Source organism: Vigna unguiculata, chromosome 3 (assembly GCF_004118075.2).
Source record: "Vigna unguiculata cultivar IT97K-499-35 chromosome 3, ASM411807v1, whole genome shotgun sequence".
Taxonomy (NCBI): domain Eukaryota; kingdom Viridiplantae; phylum Streptophyta; class Magnoliopsida; order Fabales; family Fabaceae; genus Vigna; species Vigna unguiculata.
In genome coordinates, this window is record NC_040281.1 from 26,757,237 (window position 1) to 26,778,485 (window position 21,249).

Here is a 21,249-nt window from a genome sequence, read left to right on the forward strand (position 1 = left end):
TGCCTCTTCACTTCCATGCTAGTGTAGATTTTAACAAAAAGAAAATCATTTTGTTCAAACCAAGGTTTGAACCCCTAACCATGCAAATATTGAGTCAATGTTAACCATCATGCCAATTCATGTTTCATGCTAAACTAACATAACTCAATTACTATATTCTTACTTAACGCGCACATTCATATTATTAAAACAATAATAATTAAATAATACATAAGTGTCTTACATAGGACCCGAACCCAAGTCCTCTTACACAATCAAAGTACTCTCAACCATTTGAGCTAGTATTTTTCCACATCACATCAACCACTATTAAATGCCATAAAGGCTTCCACAACCCGCATTTATTAATTAATTATTTATTTAATTAATTAAATTTCCCAAGTCTTACATTCCCCCCACCTTAAAAATTTTCATCCTCGAAAATTAGTGTTTAGTAAAAAATTAGTTGCGGTTAAGACTATCTCATTAAGTCCTCCATCTCCACGGTCAGATCCGTCATGAACCTAGATCTTGTCAGCTTCCAACACATGCAGTGGGTCTGCAATGTACTCCTGCAATACTTGACCCCTGCATACACATGCCTTTCCTCTAAATTGTAGAATGTCGTCTTTACCCATCCGCTTCAGGAAACACTACACTGTGCCGTCTACAGTCCATAATGACGTGATTGTCCGACAACCAGTCCATGCAAAGTATTACGTCCAGGCCCTCCAACGGTAAACAAACAAGATTCACTTTGAACCTATGTCCTGCCACTTCAATAGGACATTCGGTGCAAACTAAGTTGGTATAACCTTCTCCCGAGGCAGGTGTCGAGACCGCAAGTTTGTACCCCAAATCCTGGACTACTAGTCCTAGTCTACTCACACATTCTTGTGAGATGAACGAGTGAGTAGCTCTAGAGTCAAACAGTACCAAAACATGGTTATCAAACAATAAACATCGGTCAAGTATGAGATTACCTGACTTAGTGGCCTCAATACTAGTTAATGCAAACACCCTCCCCGTTGCTCGAGGTCGATCAGCTATCACCCCGTGCTGCTTCTGCGATGATGGTGTTTCTCCGGTCGCCTTCTTGTTTGGACATTGACTCGCATAATGTCCCATCTTCTCGCACTTGTAGCATTTCACATGTTCATTACTAGCACTTGAACTGCCCGCAGCTTTAGTACAGTTCCTGCGAAGGTGTGGCCCACCGCAGTTATAACATCTCAGGCCTGAAGATGGCGACGAAGGCCTGTCGTATGGCGCCTTCCGATGTCTGGTCTCAGAGGTATTCTTCTACGTCCTCGTGATCCGACTGGATCCAAAGTCTAACTCCTCCACAGTCCTAGCCTGCTCCACCAGAACTGGAAACTCTCTGATTTGTAGCGGCACCAGGAATCTATGCAGCTCGTGCCTCAAGCCTCCCTCAAACTTGCGACAACGCCATTCCTCTGTGATCCCTTGCGAGTAGAATCTCGCCAAGTACTCGAACCGGTCTATGCAAGCCTGTACTGGTTTACTACCTTGTTGCAGTGTCAGAAACTCCACCTCGAGTGCATGTTTTGCTGAGTCTGGAAAATACTTTTCCAGGAACCTCTTCCTAAAGTTTACCCAGTTCACCTCTTCTTGTCAGGTCTGCACTTGTTGCTGCATTCCTGTCCACCAGTACTCAGCATCGCCAACAAGCAGGAAAGTGGCGAAATTCAACTGTTGTGCCTCTATGCACTGCAGTACTCTAAATATCTTCTCACACTCCCTAAGCCAAGCATCAGCCTCATCAGGGGTAGCTTTGCCGTTGAACTTGGATGGCTTGTGTTTCAGAACATGCTCCATAGTCACCGCTCTAGTGGGTGGCACTATGGCTCTAGGTTGTGCCGCAACAGGCTGCATGGCATCAACCATTCTGTGGATCGCTTGGGCAATCTCATCGGCACCTGCATCACTTCTTCTTCTCCTATTCGCCATAGCCTGTATGCGCCACATTGTAACTGATAAATCAAACAACTTGTATTTTAATTTCATACCAAGGTAAAACAATACATAAACATATCAATACAATAGGCTCACTCCCCAAAGACCCCATGAAATCATTGAAATCACGGCTCTGATACTAAATGTAACGTCCTAGCCGGAAATTACTATTTTAAAAATAAGAAATAAGATTTATAAAACATCGCATTTATAGTAATTTCCCAAAAACGCGAGAAAATTAAAAGTTCAACATCGCTTCCGCAGTAATTAAAATCGTACTATTCCGTTATTACAAAATCAAACCATAAAAATTACAAAAGTAAATTATCATAAAACCGAGTAAATAATCCCGTCGCGATCCCCACTCCGTCTCTACGTATCTGTCTCTCAACCATTTGAACTAGTACTTTTCCACGTCACATCAACCACTATTAAATGCCATAAAGGCTTTCACGACCCGTATTTATTAATTAATTAATTATTTAATTAATTAAATTTCCCGGATCTTACACATCGAGCATTGTGTAAAGTTTTGTGGAAATTTATTGGGAGCTTAGCATGTTTGTGGTAGGTATTGCAATTTGATTGTTTTGAATGTGTAATGAAAAAACTAACTAGTCAATCTAATATCAATATACATATTCCTTCTATAACTTATCCCCGTCTCAAATACCTTCTAAAAGCCTCCAATTGAATAAATAACTCATTTTTTAAAACCCTAACTCATATAGAGTAACATCTTAAAATTTGTAACGTAATATTTTCATATGCAATGTATTAAAGTTATGTTATTTATGAATTATATAAATATTTCACTACTAAAAATTCTTATATTATATGAGAATTTTCTTACAAATTTGTTAAAAAAAATTGTAAAAAAAGACTTTTTCCTACTATTTTTTATAAGAATTTTAATTGGCAGGTAATTCCTTCGTGGGTAATTATTTCTTACAAAATTATAAAATTTCCAGGTATTTTCTACAAAATTTGTTGCGAAAAGTGTTTTATACAAAATATTTTGTAAAAAAATTGACAGCAATTTTCTTAAAAAAAATTTCATAACAAAATTTATAAGTATTTCTTAAAAAAAATTAAAACAAAATTGACAGAAAATATAATTTTTTTTAAACTAATATAAGACATATGATTTTTTAAAGAAATAATAGAAATTAATTAAAATAATAAGAGATAAAAATATCTTCTTCGTTGTAAGATAGGACTCATAATTACAAGATAAAGGATGGAGAAGAAAGGATTTTTTTTTCTTCATGATTGCAAAGTTTTAAAATAAATAAAAAAGAAAAGAAAATTTTACTTATATATATATATATATATTTATTATTGTAAATTCTTTTGCAATATGCAGGAGAGAAATAGAAGGGGAAAAAAGAGAAAGAGAAGGACAGTGAGAAAGAAATAAGAACATACAGGAAGTGAGAAAAAAAAATGTTGGTTTGATTGCTTCATTTACAATTACTGAGGTAAGAGAATCACACATATATAAATGGGGATTTTTGTTCAGTGGCAACAAACTGTATATACATCGATTTAACGTTGTGAATATGATATTGACGATTCTAGAAAATATCTTAACAATTTGGTTGATCACTTTAGTTAATTTCTTTTATCAATTATTTTTTGTTAAATATGTTTTTGTCTCAAATTTTATTGAATTTTAGAATTAGTTCATCTTCGAAACTTTATATCAATTTAATTCTTCATCTTTAAAAATGTGTGAATTTAGTCATTCTTACCCAATTTTGTTAAATTTATTTGACATCTTAACGTATTTTATGATAATATTTGAGTTAAATTGAAATGAAAATATGTTAAACAGTGTAAATAATTCAAATACTATCATGAAATACGCTTAAAACATCAGATAAACTTAACAAAATTTGGTTAAAATGACTACATTCATACATTTTTAAAGATGAATGACTAAATTGATCAAAAATTTTGAAGAAGGATTAATTCCAAATTTCACTAAAATTTGAGGGACAAAAACATATTTAACCCGTTATTTTTTTATCTTTGTTGATTTACTTTTCTTTCATTTTTATCTTTCCAAGTTTCATTTATTTTCTCGCCAATTTTCGTTTTCGAAGTTTTAATTCTTTGCAACATATATGTTTTAAACGCACACTGTTACATTATTTATGTTTTGGAAAGCGAGTTCAAATTTCAGGTTTTGAGATTTTAAATTATATAAAATGTGATAAAGATATATTTATTGGAAAAATATAAGAGTTGTTAATTAATATTCACATAAGGCAACACGGTGAGTTATATATATATATATATATATATATATATATATATATATATATATATATATATATATATATATATATATATATATTCAAATTATAAATGATTTACAAATAAACTTTATATTCATCGTTGAATCTTAAATCAAATACTCTAATTTAGATTAAAAAATGAAGTATTTACTAGTTTCATAATCTACCAATCAAATTCGTTTGGTTCATTAAAATTCTTCGATCGAACCAAATTCTGTAAAATATATTACAGATGTTTACACAATCAGGACAACGGTTTAGAAAGTGTGATAAAACTCAATATTTTAGAATTTTCATTTTTCATATAGGAGAATATCTTTCTCTTGTATATATAATAGGTGAAAGTAAAGGGTTACTTCTATCTCGTTTCATAAAGCAATGTGATTAGGAATAGCAAATAATGAAATATTGACTGAGCATTTGAAAAGAAGTACTACTACAACAAACTACAAACTAATAGTTTACCCCTCCCTCTCCAAAAGGAGCATTTTGTAAAAGCTAATATATATAAAACATTCTCTTTTTTCTTTCTTGTAAAACATATTTTCACATTAAATTTTTAGTTTAAAAAGTTTAGTTTAGTTTTTGCATGTGTGTCTGATTAGATCGGAGGTAGGGGTCAACAGGCGGCAGAAGGTTGAGGGGAGTGCGGTGGGACTTTAGCGGACAAAGTGGCGGCGGCAGAGGGCGGTTTGTCGGCGGTGGTGGTGACGCGCTCACAGCGGGGACACATGGTTAGCGTGGAGGCTGGGAGTGGCTCACAAGAGTGTGGGGAAATGACGGTGGGTGGCCCCACCTTCATGGCCCTCAGTTCCTCCACTTCCCTCTGAAGCCTTCTGTTCTGCTCTGTCAGTGACCCAAACCACCTCTTCAGGTACTCACACTCCATCTCTGTCTGCTTCAGCTTGCTCCTGCATTGCATTCTTTTCAATATCTTTTTTTCTTTTCCTTTATAATTATTTAATATGAAAATAATAATTCACCACAAATATTCATTTATTCATTAATTACATCACACATATATTGCATGCTTCACACAGGCTTCATCTAATATATCATCATCACTTTGCCTTTAATGCTTCCCAAGTCAACTCAGTGGGGAATGTTGTGTCTATCTCTGAAAGATGACAAAAATATCTAACAACTATTGTGAACATATATATTGGTAAAAGAATTAAAAATGAAAATTGTATGTATCTATTGTAATCATTGATGTATTTCCCTTTATTTATAAATAAAAACTCTGAATTTATTTTTAGTCAATAATCTTATATATGTATCTAAGTAAACATGCAGAAAGTGAGTGAGAAAGATGATTAATGAAATGAAAAATGCTGTGGTTTTATGGGTACGTGTTGATGAAGTGAATACATTATATGCTTAACAAAATGAAATGCATGGCTTGGTCTAAAGTACAAAATGAATGGTCAAAGTCACACTTATTGGAGTGATGATCAGTGTAGCACACGAGGCCAAATAAAACTCCACCAATGCGGTGCTATCATTATCGACTTGTCTACTTTAATTTGGACAACATGATTATGTTCTTTGTCACAGCTCAAATTATGGTTTAACACTGCAATTACATAATTAACTGTTCATATATTGAACACCCAGCTAACCACTCTCATGTCATTGCCGAGTCTTCATCACCTAATTAATATTATTATTATTATTATATCATTACCAATTTTCGAGTTTACGTTTTCTCTGTGTACTTATAGTTTTGTCACATTTGAAACTTAAAATACTAGATTTTAAAATAACAATCCAAAAACATGTTACAAATAAGGTTTTTCCCATGATCAACCGTTTTAGAGTATTTCTTCAATTTAAAATTTTTAAAGTATGAATTTAAGTTTAACTTAATTCAACAAATCTAATAAGTTATGTAATATGACTAACAAAAAGAGTTTAGGACTTGATCTCGATCCAACTATTTTGAGCTCATGTTTATACCCAGACAACACTCCATTTCTCCCACCTTATGACCTATATTTCTTGTGAAAGAGAAATTATATGAATCTAATATATAAATGATGGTTTTTCCACTTTTATTTAGAGAGAGTGAACAGGGTTATAGAATCGGATTCAGATTCATGAGGTCCATATCATGATTACCATTATTCTGTCAACATTTGACATTTGTCTATATATGAGTATACCCACACAAAATGCGGATGATGAGATTATTTATAGTAGTAGTACTATATATATTTCAGAGTCAAATCATAAATGACAAAATAAATTGCATTTTTTCATCACTTTATTAATTAGGATTAATTAGCTTACCTGGCCCTACGGTTCTGAAACCACACCTCCACTTGCCTTGGTCGCAGCTTCAGTTGCATTGCCAAAGACTCTTTCTGCTTCTACAAAGCAAAGAAATCAAAAACCCAAATATACTTATTATTCAGTTGAACTATATATATGTAATTAACAGGTATGAGTTAGTGTTTAATTATCTAAATGACATATTTAATAAGAGAGAGAAAGTTTGGAGGGGTTACTGGGTTTAGGGTGTGGTTTTGTCTGAAGCTTTCTTCAAGGAGACGAGATTGTTCCTTGGTGAGACGGAGTTTCTTGCGAGGAGGGTCTCCATTGCTGCTTTCTTCTTCATCTTCCATGTTTGATGCCATCCAATCTTCTTCTAGAGGTACTTGGTTTATGTCCAATTCTTTCACTGCAATACCAAACACTTTATTCATATACTTCCAAAAAGTATCAAAGACCAAACCAAACATATGATCTTTTGTACATGATCCAATATATAGCATTTAACAACAAGATTGGAAATATGATGTTTACAGATATCATTTCTGTTTAATCACCAACCAGAGAGAGAGATGAAAGATAAAAACCCTGGTGGGTTCATGCGGTCGTGACTTTAATTTTAATCTAAGAAAGGGTAGAGAAAAAAGTAAATTATCCCTTCCTAAAGAAAACGTTTATTTAACAGATGGGCCAGTTTTATGATAGAAGTAAAAAAAAGAAAAGAATTTAACATAAAATTAAACAAACAAGAACACAAAAAGGGAAGTAAGGGTTGATCAAAATGACAAACGCGAAGAAAAGAATGATATAGTTGTAGAAAAAAAGATAAACAAGCAAATTAGGAGATAAAGTATTGTATTGTGTGTGTGTTTTTGTGTGATTGGTAATTACCAGATGATGAAGGCAGAAGAGTTGGTGAAGAAGCAAAGCCAGGGACAGATATGGTCAATTCCAAGGTGGAGGAGGCACTTGGTAAAACCGCCATAGAAGACACTCAGAAAATAATGAAAGAAGATGTTTGGTGACGATGAAGAAGAAGAAGAAAAGAAGAGGAGGAGGATCTGTGTGAAAAAGGAGAGAAAAAAGGTAAAGTGGAGAAACAGAAGGAGACACACATGAAAAGGAAGACAGAAGCAGCAAAGGATCTGATGAAATGTTTTGGAGAGAAAAAAGGTCAAGATATATAGAAAGGTCAAATTAACAAATATAGGGAGATTAATTAGTCGTACAAGTTTATTATAATTAATACCCTAAAAGGCGCATAGAAAATCAAACAGAGAGGTTTCCATAGGAAAAACGTATATCAAGAGGTGTAGGTTTCTGACCATGGTCCTCCAAGTCAAAGCCTATGTGGCCCCCCAACCTACTGACACGTGTAATAGGTGAATTAAATCTCACTTTATTATAACTTCATTTTATATGATTATTAAGTTTAAAGTTTATTTTAATATAATATTAAAGTAATTGTTATCTAGAGTCTATTTTAATAAAATTAAGTAGTAGTTATTTAGAGTCTATTTAAATAAAATTTATTAATGGACTGTTACTTATATAAATGAGTTCTAAAATTACCTTTTAAATTAGTTTTGCATAATTTAATTGGACTTAAATTTCCTTTGCATGTACTATAATGAATTATAACCTCTAAAACTATCTATTTCAAAAATAATATACTAATACATACTGTAAAAAAAATTAAAAAAGTAAACGTTATAATTAGCATTTGGTCAAACTTTGAGTGTACTCCGACTGTTTCTTTAATTATATTTGTTAGAACATACTTTTGATAAAATAAATACTTATATATATATATATATATATATATATATATATATATATATATATATATATAAAGTATTTTTCCTCGCAGTTTGTAATTCAAGAGAGTCGTTTTCATAAAATAAACAAAAAAAATGAGAAATGTCAAAGTTTTCCTACAAAACCAGTCACAGAATTTAGTACTGGTAGTGGATTATTCAACCTAATTCCTTTCGCACATCAATTTCAAGTGTGGATTGGCAGATTTTCCTTGCCAGAAAAGTTTAGTTAGATTTGTTTCTTCTTGCCGATAAAAAAAAAAAAAAATCTTCTTAATGCAAATTAGTATTTTTTATCATTTCGACGGAGAGTTAACAGTTTTTTGAAAAGCAAAATTTAATCATTTTAAAAACAATTCTAGGCTTACAGACATTTTATTCATTTAATTTCAACCGATTTTATTACTTATTAATTTTGTTTTTGATTTAATGATTTAAACGAATGCATTTAATTAAATAACCGTAATGTTAGTATATAAACGGCTCTTTAATAACCCAAACTTATTTCTGTTTTTGTTTGGGTTCTTGAATCATTTTCTCTTTCACACATAATCCTTTGAAAAAGGGATTTGGCTTTCTTAATCTTGATTAGTGAAGAGTTCACTGTTCTGGCTCCAAAATACACTTCAAAGAAACCGATGATTTACTTTAAAGATATAAAAATAGAAGCATGGAGGAAGTGCATAATAATTAATCTCTGAGAATGCAGAAGATGCTATTGAGAAAAAAATTAGAAGAAAAAATGTGTTAAAAAGGATAGAGAGGTGGTAGTAGGGTTTGATGTGGGTTGAAAGTTCTTGTGAGGAAATGATTGGAATGGCGTTGGTATAAGACCTTTGAACTTTCTTGAACAAGGACCAACCAATATGTATGATTGGCCCCATTACCACAAACTAACACAGACAAACTTCTTTTCACTTTTCTGTCTTTACTCTTCCTAATCATCCTCATCACACAACCACAGCACTACTATATTATTTCACCACTTTCATACATATTTTTTACTCCTTCCAATAAATACATGTTACTATCTACATTACATATTAAGCATTAAATATATTTTACCATCATCTTTGGTGCAAATATGTATATAACTAAAAAAATATATAACTAAACATTCTTAATATTGCACTTTTTTTCTTTTAAATGTTTATTTTACTTATGTGTCTGGAAAAATATTGATTTTATGAAGTAAAAGTTAATAAGAAAAATATAGTGAGTAGACTACATATTTAAACAGTTTTTTTTTAACAAGTGGTGATATTAAAAAGCTGGTGTGATTAGTTACATGGTATAAAAAGATATTGTATATTATTTGGAAACTAACTAGTTGTGGTGTGAATGAGAAGTTGATAAAGCAAAAGAAAATGGTTTTTGTTGGGTGATGGGGTTTGATATTTTGGTGTGAATTTGTATAAGATGTGATATGATATGATTTGATGGATATTTGAATTGACAATGGTCCTTGATTCATGGGCAAAAAAGTTGTGAAATTGGGCATGTAAATGCTAATTTCACAATGGAAAGTAAGTGACTATTTTGGAAATGGTTAGAATAATAAGGAATTAGTAAATGCACGTTGAACTGTTTACAGATGGAGAGCGTTAACACTTAATTCCTTGCATTTTTTTATTCATAATTATTTATTGATTCAACTATGGAGTTTGTAACCATTCATTTATTTGAGCTTTTTCGGCATCCACTATTACGTGTTTCACTGTACAACTGCTGTAATCTGTCAAGCATCAGTTAAATGTTTTTTAAACTTTAAAACATGTTTTTGAAAAAAATCAATTCTGAAAAAAACCATATTTAAAACGGTATATGTATTTTTTAAATATATGTAGATAATGATAATATAATATTATTAAATTAATATATAAAATAAAATTATATTTATTAAAAATAAATATCAGAAAAGATGTGAAAATAATTGTTGATAAATAGAAAGAAAGAAAATAGCAGACGATTTTATAAAAATATTTATAAAAGTAACTGTCAATTTTAAAAAATTTAATAAATAATTATACTTTAAAGGATAAAATTGATATTTTGAAATGTGGACACAAAAGATGAAATCACTTTCAAATATTTGTTATAGATTATCTATAATTTATAATTTATTTTAGAAATTACTTCAATTATTCCAGTTTATTTTATATTAGATAATTTTTTATATTTAAAAATAATTTCTTATAATTATTTTATATATGATAATAAATAATAATCATATATTTTTTAATTCTATTATGACGTTTTCTTTATATTATTACGAGTGTCTTTTTTAAGTAAACAAAATAAAGATTTATTTTAGTTAAGAAGAATAATTTATGTATAAAAGTCTAATTCGGTATTTTTGAGCTTTTTGTTCGAGTTACGTCACTGAATACATCTTCTAATAATTTATGGTTGGGAAAAATTTAAGAACTAAAATAATGTTATTTCGAGAGATTTATTTACAAATTAAAAAAAAAATAACTGGTGACCCTTTTAAACCGTCACTTTCTCGTCTTCTTAATTGCAGTCGGTTCTATTAGTCCTATCTGGATTGAATTCATTTATAATTTATCTTTATTTCTTATATTCATTTATAAAGTTTAATTTGATCTCTCTGTCCTAAAATATGGAATTTGAATTCTTAATTCTTAAAATCTATGAAATGTAGTCCTTTCTATCGATATATATATATATATATATATATATATATATATATATATATATATATATATATATATATAAAATTTAAGATCATTTTCTATTTTTCTAGAAGTTATGAAAATAAGTTAATTTGGCAAATCAAACCCTGGATGAGATTATACAAATTTCATGACTCATGTTTTACTCAATGAAATTATATGAAACCAATTTTTTAGGGAATAGACTTAAAATAATATAAACTTCGAATTTGAAATTACTCAAAAACTCTGAAACAAATAACTAATATCCTAAAAATATGAAAATTATATTATGAAATTCTTAACCTGATTCAATAAACTAATTGAACACGCCAACTTGTAAAAAAAAATATTGAAAAACTAATTCCTGTGAAACTAGACTTAAAAAGCTCTCTAGCCATATAAATTTCATAATTATTATCCTTTACACTGTTATCATTTGGTGAGCATTATCTACAAAAAGAATTATTTGTATTTAGCGTGAGATTGTTTAGTATATGTCTATAAAAAAAAACTTAATATATTTAATATATGTAATTTTTATGAAATGAAATTGAATATTGATCATAATTGAATTTATATACCGAGAGATAGATGTATTTAAATACACTAATTTTATAATATGAGATGAGAAATATCTCTATAATATATATATATATATGATTATTGGTGTTTAGAAATGATAAGATTAAAGCTATTTATATAATGAAATAGACATAGCTTATAAAGGAATTAATACTTTAATAAGAAAGTATAAAATCTGAGAAATATGTTCAAATTATAACTGGGTATTCTTGATGAGGACGGTATGAAAGGATATATGTGTTTGACTATGATTTTTGCATGAAAAGTTAATGATCAGGATAATGACCTGCACTACATTTTTCATCTCATCAAATTTGACAATTCCAACAAATGTTAAACATTTCAAATGAGAATACATTTTAATAAGAACAAGTGATTTGTCTTTGATATTGATATATTGATATTCATGAGTGATGAATTTGTTACCAATTTAAGAGAAATATAAGTACTCTTGGTAATTCTGAAAAGGGAAAATATAATCCTTACAAAATCAATGTCAATGTTGATATAAGAGTAAAACTAGATAACTTTAGGTTTCTCTTATTTGAGTTTTTTGAAAGTAAGTGTAGGTTGAGATCATTGAATCCCCACTTATCTATTTCTTCTTTTTATGTATGTACTTGTTAGATGGATAGGTGAAAATATCATTCAATTAAAGTGATTGAATTTCCTTATTATTACCAATGTAATAAAGAATGCGAATATCGAATAACACATGGGAAATTTGAAAACTATTTCATTTATACTTTTCATCAGATAAAGATAAGGTTATATCATGAGGTAAGGCAAAATTTTGCATTACTCAAATTAGAATATAATAAGAAGATATTTCACATATTTCTTGAGATTATCATAGCATGAAACTAAAATTCCATTTTTTAAAAATTGTGGTTCTTTATATAATTATTGATAATATTTTTTAAAAATAAATATAAAACAATTATCTTTATGATTAAGATAATATACTTAATATGTGTTTTATATGATAAAATATTAGACTTTATCTTTCTGTGATTTGATAATGCTGTAAAGAAGAGGTGATTTTATAATAAAGATACCTATTCACTTCTAAATCATAATTTATCTTTTCATGTCATGAAATCTTTTACTAATGTATATTTCTAAACTTATTATCTTTACTATTTTGTAGAAAAAAAAATCAAAATAAAATAATATATCAATAAGAAGAAGTTAATATATTTACTTTGATCGAATCTGTAGTGATAACTTTAAATGAAATATTATCTTTTATAAAACAAAGTTATTATTAAACCAGAAAAAACTTTAATATGTCCTAGAACATAATTTAATTTTTAAAGAACGAAATGAGTTATGATTTATGTTCAATATATATAATTAGATGTTGATATAGTACAGTGACATTTTGTAAATAAGAGCAACTTTTTTATGTTTGATTCTGTTTTAAAAAGTCTCATTTATATAAAGGGTTTATGAGTTCAACGTAAATAGTTTTTTAAAATATTGTGTGTAAGTTTTCTTTTTCACTTCTTCGTTGAAAACTTGCTAAAATGGCTTCTTTCTTATTCGCTATCACCTTCATAGGCGATTGTTAGCTCATTTTTTCAGTCACTTTTTAAGAGTTACACAAAACCCAAATAATCCCCCTAACAAAATATAGGGATCCAAGGAAATGGTGCGTGTTAAGTATAGCTTGCACAATTAAATCTCACTTATAAAGAAAATAAAAGAAAATAAGGGAGAAAAGAAATGAACAAAGAGAAAAAACTAAAAGCAAGCTGATTTTATTCACTTGAAGACTAAACTATTTAAATGCATGCTTGACACTAAATATGAGATGCATGAATGAAACTAAACTATGTTATGCATGATATGCAAGAGTAGTGTAGAATCTAATGGAGAGATGAAACACACGTGACTTGGAATGAAGATGAACCTAAATTGAAATATATGCAGATCCATACACTATGCAAATATGCACAAATGAGGAATGATCTAATTGAAGGATGTGATCCAGAATTGACATGAGAGTGTGGTTTTTTCATGGACTTCCTACCTGACATTGAATCGACACCACCTTTCCACTAATGTCAGATTTACTCTCCTTGTGTCGGCTTTTAGTAGATGCTATTGTATAGAATTCTTGTAGTGTACCTTCTCTTATTGGGGCATGCTCTCTCTTATCTTCTTGAGGGCGAATTGTTCAGTTGCAAATGTCCCTTATGTATTCCCTTCAAACAAAGGTTGTAGCCATTCAACCTGCATTAGTACTTCAATCTTATCCTTTAGGTTCATACACTCTTTAGTGTTGTTGTTGTGGTTCCAATGGTAGCAATAATGCTTGCTCTGGTTGACATTCAACAAGGCTAGGATCCTATGTGTTGTCAATAACAACTCAATATTCTAGGTTTGCTCTAATATTCAGGCACAATTGTTGTTAAACAAACTGTACATTATAAACTTTGGACCCGTGGGGACTCTTTCAATCTTCACAGTGGCATGGGTGGACAAGTACAGTCTTTGCCAAAGGGCTTCTTCTTGGAAACCTTTTCAGTTTTGACATGACTTTGAAATTTGAGTTTTATAAATGTTGCAACTCTCTACCTCAATTCATCTTGGTTTAATGTGGGCTTCTTGCACAAGTTGCTGGAGAACAGGCCTGGTTTTAGGACGATGACTATGTCATAATTGCAAGTTTGAGGCTTTGGTTTTGGGTATTAAGTTCCACTTTCCCAAATTGTACCATGAATACATAAAGATATTATGTATTTTATTGAATAATAATCATGAGGGCTACCTATGTAAGATGATGAGGTTGGCTTCCAAACTTTGTGAGTAGTGTGTCAAATTAATCTTTCGTTTATGGTGGGAAGCAAGTAAACATGCTTATCATCGCTCCTTTAAAGGAAATGGGAACACTTTGCACAGGATGGTGTCTTTTAAAGTGTACACACTAACTTAAGTGACATAGATGTTGACGTGCTCATTAGGATATGTTATACCATTGTATATATTGAATCTAGGAGTCTTCCAACTAGATAGGAAGGATTTTTCCATTATCCCTTCAACGAAAGGGTAACAACTTGATGAAGCCTCGTAAGTATAATTGGAGGCAAAGGGTTGAGAGATCACATTTTACAAGTTGTCAGTCTTTTTGTGTTAGAGTTAAAACTCGTGCGATATTTGGGCTCCTTATTAGGTTGGTGGACCATAATTCTATTATGTCTCGTGTCTCTTTAAAGTGATGTCCCTTGTTGCTTGCCATTTTACGTGTAGTTACCATGTGGTTTTCAACAAGGTTATGTCTGATAACACATTGGGTATACCAAAATGTACTTATAAGGAAGAGTGAACCCTTTAAAACCACCAACTTGATACATCCTTAGCCTTTAGGTGCTCAATCTTTGCCTTTGATTCTCAATCTCAAGGTGTAAAGATACATTGATGCTGAAGTTAATACTCAACAAAGAAGGTGTTCTTATCGGAAAGGTAATTTGTTTCGAATAATAGCTAACTTTTTTACCTCAGTGTTCACTAATTTAGACTACTTTTATTGGACTATTACCTATACGGACAATTAAGGAATCCTTAATACAAAAATTCTTAGAACTACTAACAAAATTTTATCAACGAATTTTAAAATTTAAATTATCAACGGATATATTTTTGTCGATAAAATTCATCGGTAAAATTCGTCGATAATTATATACCTTAGAATTTGTTAGTAAAATTTGTTAGTAATTTAAAATTTTAATTACCGACGAACAAATTTGTCAATAAAAAAAGTAATAAACACTACAATAAAATTTGATATTACCAACGACCAAAATTCATCGATAATGCTTAAAATCTATAGGTAAATCAAAATTACCGACGAATAAAAATATGTCGCCAAAATCTTCATTAGTAAAATTTACTGACAAAATAGGAATTTTGTCGGTAATTATCGACGAAAAAGTTCATCGGTCAATATTTTGATAATTACAAATGAAAAAAAATTGTCGGTAAAATTTATCCATAAATATTGTGATTTGGTTTATCTTCTCCTTCCTTCCTCTTTCGTCTTTTTTTAGTTTTTTCATTTTTTGGTTCTTCCAATACCTCTTTAATTTATCATTTAGACTAACATGATTTTGATACATGTTATCATACACATGGACAAGTAATGTTTCCCATATCCTCATCGGCGACCGACAATGGTAGTTGTAGGTTTGAATGGAGGAGATGAGCAGTGGCTTTTATCGAAGGACGATGGTGCTGAGGTGTGAGTGAAGAAGACCCAAGGCTTACTTGCGACGACTCTTCGTCGTTGTTAGGGATTAAAGCTCACTAAAACCCCATCGAAATGTATCGAAAAATAGAACAAGGTGGATAAATGATGAATATGGGATGATATTATGAATGGTGATGGAAAGTGATAGTGATAGAGAGTTGTGTAGGTGAAAGAGAGATGAGGGAATAGATATGATATTTGAGAATGCTAGAGAATGGTATGAGGTCTGTGTTAGTGTGTTAGGTAAAATAAGTGAAGGTGAGGTGAAGTGAGGTTCAACAAGTTTGGGTGGGAAATTTGTCGTTTTGTTTATGAATTTACCAACAGAAAATCCATTGGTAATAAGAATTTTAAATTATTGATGAATTTTTCTGACGAATTTTAATATATATGTGTATAATAGATTTTTTTTGATGATTTCTTTTGTTAGTAACTAAAATTTTCATTATCGACAAATTTATTTGTAGGTAATTAAATTTTTAAAATCCATCGGTAATTTTAATTAACCTACAAATTTATTTCTGTTGATAAAGTTCTTTCGATAATTTCAAGAATTTTTTGTAGTGAAATTTCCTACCCAATTCTCATCTTCTTAACTTGGCATCTCTTCTTTTCCCTATTATAAAAAATAGAAACCCTAAGGTTTCTTCTTCATCCTCATGAGAGACCACAATCGAGTAGCACCCAACTTTGATATGCCATCGGTATCTTACAACCTACAACCAACAAGAGTCTTGTTGTCGGTCTCTGCGTTGCTCAGATTCCTTCATCCACCCTTCCACGTGCAAGAAACGTCCATACAATATCCTCCAATGAAGCAAGGCTCTCCAACAAAATTGAAATTCTTATGCAACTCCCTTTGATGAATGAAGATGGATCAATGTATATTAAATCTATGTTTAAGCATTACCGACAAATTTTGATTGTCGATAATATCAATTTTTCTTGTAATGGCTCAATTATGATTTAATCATGATTTAGATCTTGTTTTTGTGCTTAAAGTTGTTTAGATACATGTTTTAATTTTTTTTATCGACAAATGTTATTTGTTATTTTTGGTCAGCAGGGAAGTTAATTGTTAGCTAAGAATGGAATTCATGACTTTTCCCTCCCTTTCATTCCATCTAAGCTACCTAATTGAAGTTGTGTTAGTTGTCATTATCGAAACTCTAAGGATGGACTACGAGTCCAGAACACTACCCCATGCTCAAGTAAGCGCCATGAGTCTATAATATATGCATCAAATGTAACTCATGGACTTGATTTCTGATTGAATTATTATAACTAAAGGATTCTCCAACTAATTTATGCACATCAAACAGGATTACTCGAACCTAAATCATGATAGATTTTATTTTTATTCTATATAAAGCTTGTCTTAACGAAGGAAGCCCACCATCTAAGAATAAGTCTAGTTGTTAATATAATTCTTCCTGAATTATAGCAGGGATGTGTTGCACATTTTACGTAAGATGTCACAGCTCTGAGCCCAATATTATATTTCAATATTCGTATTTTATATAACTATTTAATAATATGTATTCACATATATTAATGATAAACAAGAAAGATTTGTACACATAGCAGACTAAACCTTAATTTTAAAAGTTATTTGATTTTATTTCTCTTAGTCTTCATAGGACTTTACACAACTCGTGATGAGTTTCAAGTTTAGTTGGTCATCACGGAAAAGTATTTGCCAACACACTACTGATACCAAAGTGCAGTGAGTGGAGAATCTAGCAAAAGTGTTAATAGTAAATATGCATATGTACTTGGGAGAAATGCTTATTTAAAGTATTTGTTAATATAATTGATGAACTGGTTCTGTGAGAGGTTATAATTTACTAGTGCAATCAACAATTTTCATGTTAGTTCATGAGCTTCCACAAAAACTCATGGCTCAGAAATTCAAGGAAAGAAACACGAGAGACATCTTTAAAATAGGTGATGAACCAACTATACAAGAAAGTATAATATTATATTTAGTTCAAAACTTTAAATCTCATTGTAGGTTTTTTCATATTAAGAATATGTTGATTAAGAATACGTTGTCCCCTTTTCTGAACAAACAATACAGATTCCATTTTATAATTAAATTCAGACTTATTTTATTTTAAAGAGTAGTTCTTTGAATATGACCAAAGTTGCCATCCTAAGAAATAAGATAGTTATTGTGAAGGCTATTTAGGTTGACTTATATACTAAGTGTATATTAAAGTCAAGATAATGAGTAAGTAATAATTATTGATTCTTATTGATTTGTAAAGTAGTTCGAAGTAGGGGTAGAAACAATATGAATAAGATAAATTTTATATTTGGATTATAATAATTAAGTACGATTAAAATAACTATTAGTCTATTCAAAAATACGATAAAAGAATTTTCATTAATGTTGAACCTCTAAAGGGAAAATTTGTTGTCTAAATATAATTTAATTTTTTAAATAATCATAAATAACATTCAAACATAAATAAAACACTAAAGCTATATTATTTAGGATCATTAAAAACATACCATTATCCTTTTATTTTTGTGAGTCATGTCTATATATGAGCATAATAGATCTCCTTTGTAAGATAACTTGAAAAGATTAACCGAATAGTTGTAAGCTTTCTCTCATTTAGATCGTGTACTTATGCAGGTAATTACTATGCAGAGATTAAGCGAATATTGTGAAGAATATTTGTGTTCTTTTTCCTATATTTGGAAGCGAAGCAGAGCAGTGATTTGAGGGATGTGTGGTTGCATCTGATCCCGCTACCATGCAGACATTAGAGAATAATTGAGATCATTTTACCGTATTGCCCTCATTATTTTATTAAAAAAAATAATTAGCACATCTCTTTTTTGGAATAGGATCTATTTTTTGAGGTTACTATATCTGTTTTTGCATGGATCCTATTCCCGTTTTGTTGGATCCAATTCCAACTTTGTTATGTTCCCTTCTAACCGGTTCTGTTTTTTGTGTAACCTATTCCATTCCATTCACGGTGTTTGGTGCCAGGAACTCGTTTGCGTTTTGGTTGTTGAAGGGCTTCATAGCAGTGGAAGGAAGTGGGGAGGCATCGTCGTTACTGGTGGTCGTTTTTGTGGTCAGCTCGTCGTGAACGTTGGGTTGGCCGTGGTGTCACGTTGAGTTGTAGTGGCTTATGAAGTGGTCAGTTCTTCTCATATCCTATAATTTTTTAAAATGTTTTTTTAATTAAAATATTAAATTTTCTAAATCAAATATATTTTAATATTTTTAATTAATAAATATTTTTATTTATGATAATAATATATGAAAAACTAATCATAACTTATTTAAATATAATTTTATCATATTTTTTTAACTCTAAGGACAATTAGGTCATTCTACATTTTCATCTATTAAATTTTTTTTTTAGTCATGAGTCAAGTTCTTCACAAACTTTCACAAAAATCACTCTCAAATCCACTCTACAATCACTCCTAAATCCATAAAAAAGAATAACATAAATATCACATTCTAATCAACTAAAATCAATCTCTTCTCTCTCCCTCAAATCATCACTCCCATAACAACACACCATTAAGGCAAGTCCTCAACCTTAAAATCTTATTTTTGAGTTTTCAAAATTCAAATGGTAATTATCATTTGCATTTATCTCTCTTATAGAGAAAATGCTCTCCATTTCTCCTCCATTGCATTTTTTTGATTTGTTTTCTATTTTGTTCTAAATAATTAAACCTTCACACTTGTATAAGAAATTACAAAAATTTATATGCTACAAAGATGTCATCTTGAATTAGTATGAATCTTAACAAACTTCCTCCATGTATCGTTATCGATGTCATATTTTTGTTGTATGATGCACCAATAAATCAGTGTTAAAGACTAGATGAGTCAATATGTTAGAATCAAATGATACATCACCCTATTAGGCGTAAATGGATACAAGTTTTGATGATAACAAAAACAACGTTACATTGAAGATTATATATATTATTATATGTTTTACATTACATTCAAAACATACATCCTAACAAAGTCTTGCAATAAAGTGAACAAAAGTGAAAGATATAATTTGAAAAGATCAGATGGAACAAAATAACCATCAAATGATAATGTTATGAAGAATAAACCATCAAACGATACATATTGTACTCATTAGACTTTATGAGTTTGTATCTGGTCAAATGATACATGTTATATTGATAAGACAATGTGAAGTATTATATATATTAAACAAGTGAAGTTTAAACTAATAAGATGATATGAATGTCAGTTAATCAACTGACCATGATATGCCTACAAGATTTCATACATTATATTAACTAATTGATATTATATCTTAATTTTTGCATATTAAATAAGGTGATAAGCATTAGTGATTAAAATGGTTCTTAGAAAAAGAATGATCTAATTAGCAAAGATTTCATGTTGAGTTAATACAATTATTAATTATCAAGGGTAATTTATCTTTGTATATGGAAATGATCTATGTAATCTAATTCATGTCTTATACTAAATAGTTATAATCTGATTTTAATTCTAACTCGATAAAATTTGAAAAGTTTCCTTTTGTAGTGAGAAAAGTGGACATTGGAGAATTTATTGGATAAACATTCCACCTCAAGCGTTCACCACTCTCGGAGAAGAAATTGCATAAGCACATTGATTCAATGAAGACTTTCCTTTCAAAGCATTGATCAAGCAAATAAAATACAGAAGATAAATGAAGAACAAAATTTAAGTGATCATGAAGCACTTAATAGTCAAATTCTCAAACCATCTATAAATTTAGAACATTATAAAGAACAAAAGAATAAAAATAAAGATACATGAAAAAGAAGAAAAAGTGAAGAATATACAAGCGCAAAAAAGAAAGAAATATTGAGCGTATAGAGTTAAATTGGAATATAGTCTTCATAGTAAAAAATATTGGGTTGTGAGCTTAGCCATTGTAATATTTTTCACATTGTGAATTATACCCTGTAAGATGAAATTATAACTCTCTTACTATGAGATTGTCTTCTCGTTATCCTATTGCGAGTTCTTAATCTTAGGGAATACTAAGAAGGAAACCTGAAGAGGTTAAAATAGTTAAACCTAGAGAGGTTTATTCTTGTGTGAATTGGAGAGGTTGATATTAGCCGTGTCTAGAAATATTGTACTTGTGTTATCTGGAGAGATTATACTAGTGATACCTGAAGAGGTTTATACTCATGTTGTAATCAATTTATTTGATTAGTAGAACCTCCTAAGATAAGTGCTTAAGGGAGAATTGAATGTAGCATGTAAGATTTGGATGAACTAGTATAAAAATCTATTTTATGCTTGATTTTGTTTTTTTTAAGTATTTCATATTCTATGGTTCAAAACAATTTTAAAGCTCTATTCATCTTCATTTCTAGAGCCAACT

The 21,249-nt window shown here is 30.1% G+C and overlaps 2 protein-coding genes across 2 annotated transcripts; both read right to left on the reverse strand.

The window, feature by feature from the left end:
* Positions 1 to 609: 609 nt before the first annotated feature.
* Positions 610 to 1,950, reverse strand: LOC114175234. The gene is made up of 3 exons (XM_028060003.1): positions 1,649 to 1,950; positions 1,286 to 1,585; positions 610 to 1,177 (listed from the first exon to the last, which is right to left on the reverse strand). Exons 1-3 carry the CDS (start codon positions 1,948 to 1,950, stop codon positions 610 to 612), a joined length of 1,170 nt encoding a protein of 389 aa, XP_027915804.1.
* A 2,690-nt stretch (positions 1,951 to 4,640) lies between these two features.
* LOC114176994 (homeobox-leucine zipper protein HOX3-like) lies at positions 4,641 to 7,714 on the reverse strand. The gene is made up of 4 exons (XM_028062202.1): positions 7,425 to 7,714; positions 6,770 to 6,942; positions 6,552 to 6,631; positions 4,641 to 5,170 (listed from the first exon to the last, which is right to left on the reverse strand). Exons 1-4 carry the CDS (start codon positions 7,516 to 7,518, stop codon positions 4,879 to 4,881), a joined length of 639 nt encoding a protein of 212 aa, XP_027918003.1. The 5' UTR covers positions 7,519 to 7,714; the 3' UTR covers positions 4,641 to 4,878.
* Between the last annotated feature and the right edge of the window lie 13,535 nt (positions 7,715 to 21,249).

Coding starts and splice junctions, on each gene's coding strand:
- LOC114175234 (XM_028060003.1), bottom strand. CDS start 1,950: ATGGCGAATAGGAGAAGAAGAAGTGATGCAGGTGCCGATGAGATTGCC. Junction 1,586..1,648: donor GTTGGCGATGCTGAGTACTG/GTGGACAGGAAT, acceptor GGTAAACTTTAG/GAAGAGGTTCCTGGAAAAGT. Junction 1,178..1,285: donor TCCAGTCGGATCACGAGGAC/GTAGAAGAATAC, acceptor ACACCTTCGCAG/GAACTGTACTAAAGCTGCGG.
- LOC114176994 (XM_028062202.1), bottom strand. CDS start 7,518: ATGGCGGTTTTACCAAGTGCCTCCTCCACCTTGGAATTGACCATATCT. Junction 6,943..7,424: donor TCTTCTGCCTTCATCATCTG/GTAATTACCAAT, acceptor TTGGTATTGCAG/TGAAAGAATTGGACATAAAC. Junction 5,171..6,551: donor TTTCAGAACCGTAGGGCCAG/GTAAGCTAATTA, acceptor AATGCAATGCAG/GAGCAAGCTGAAGCAGACAG.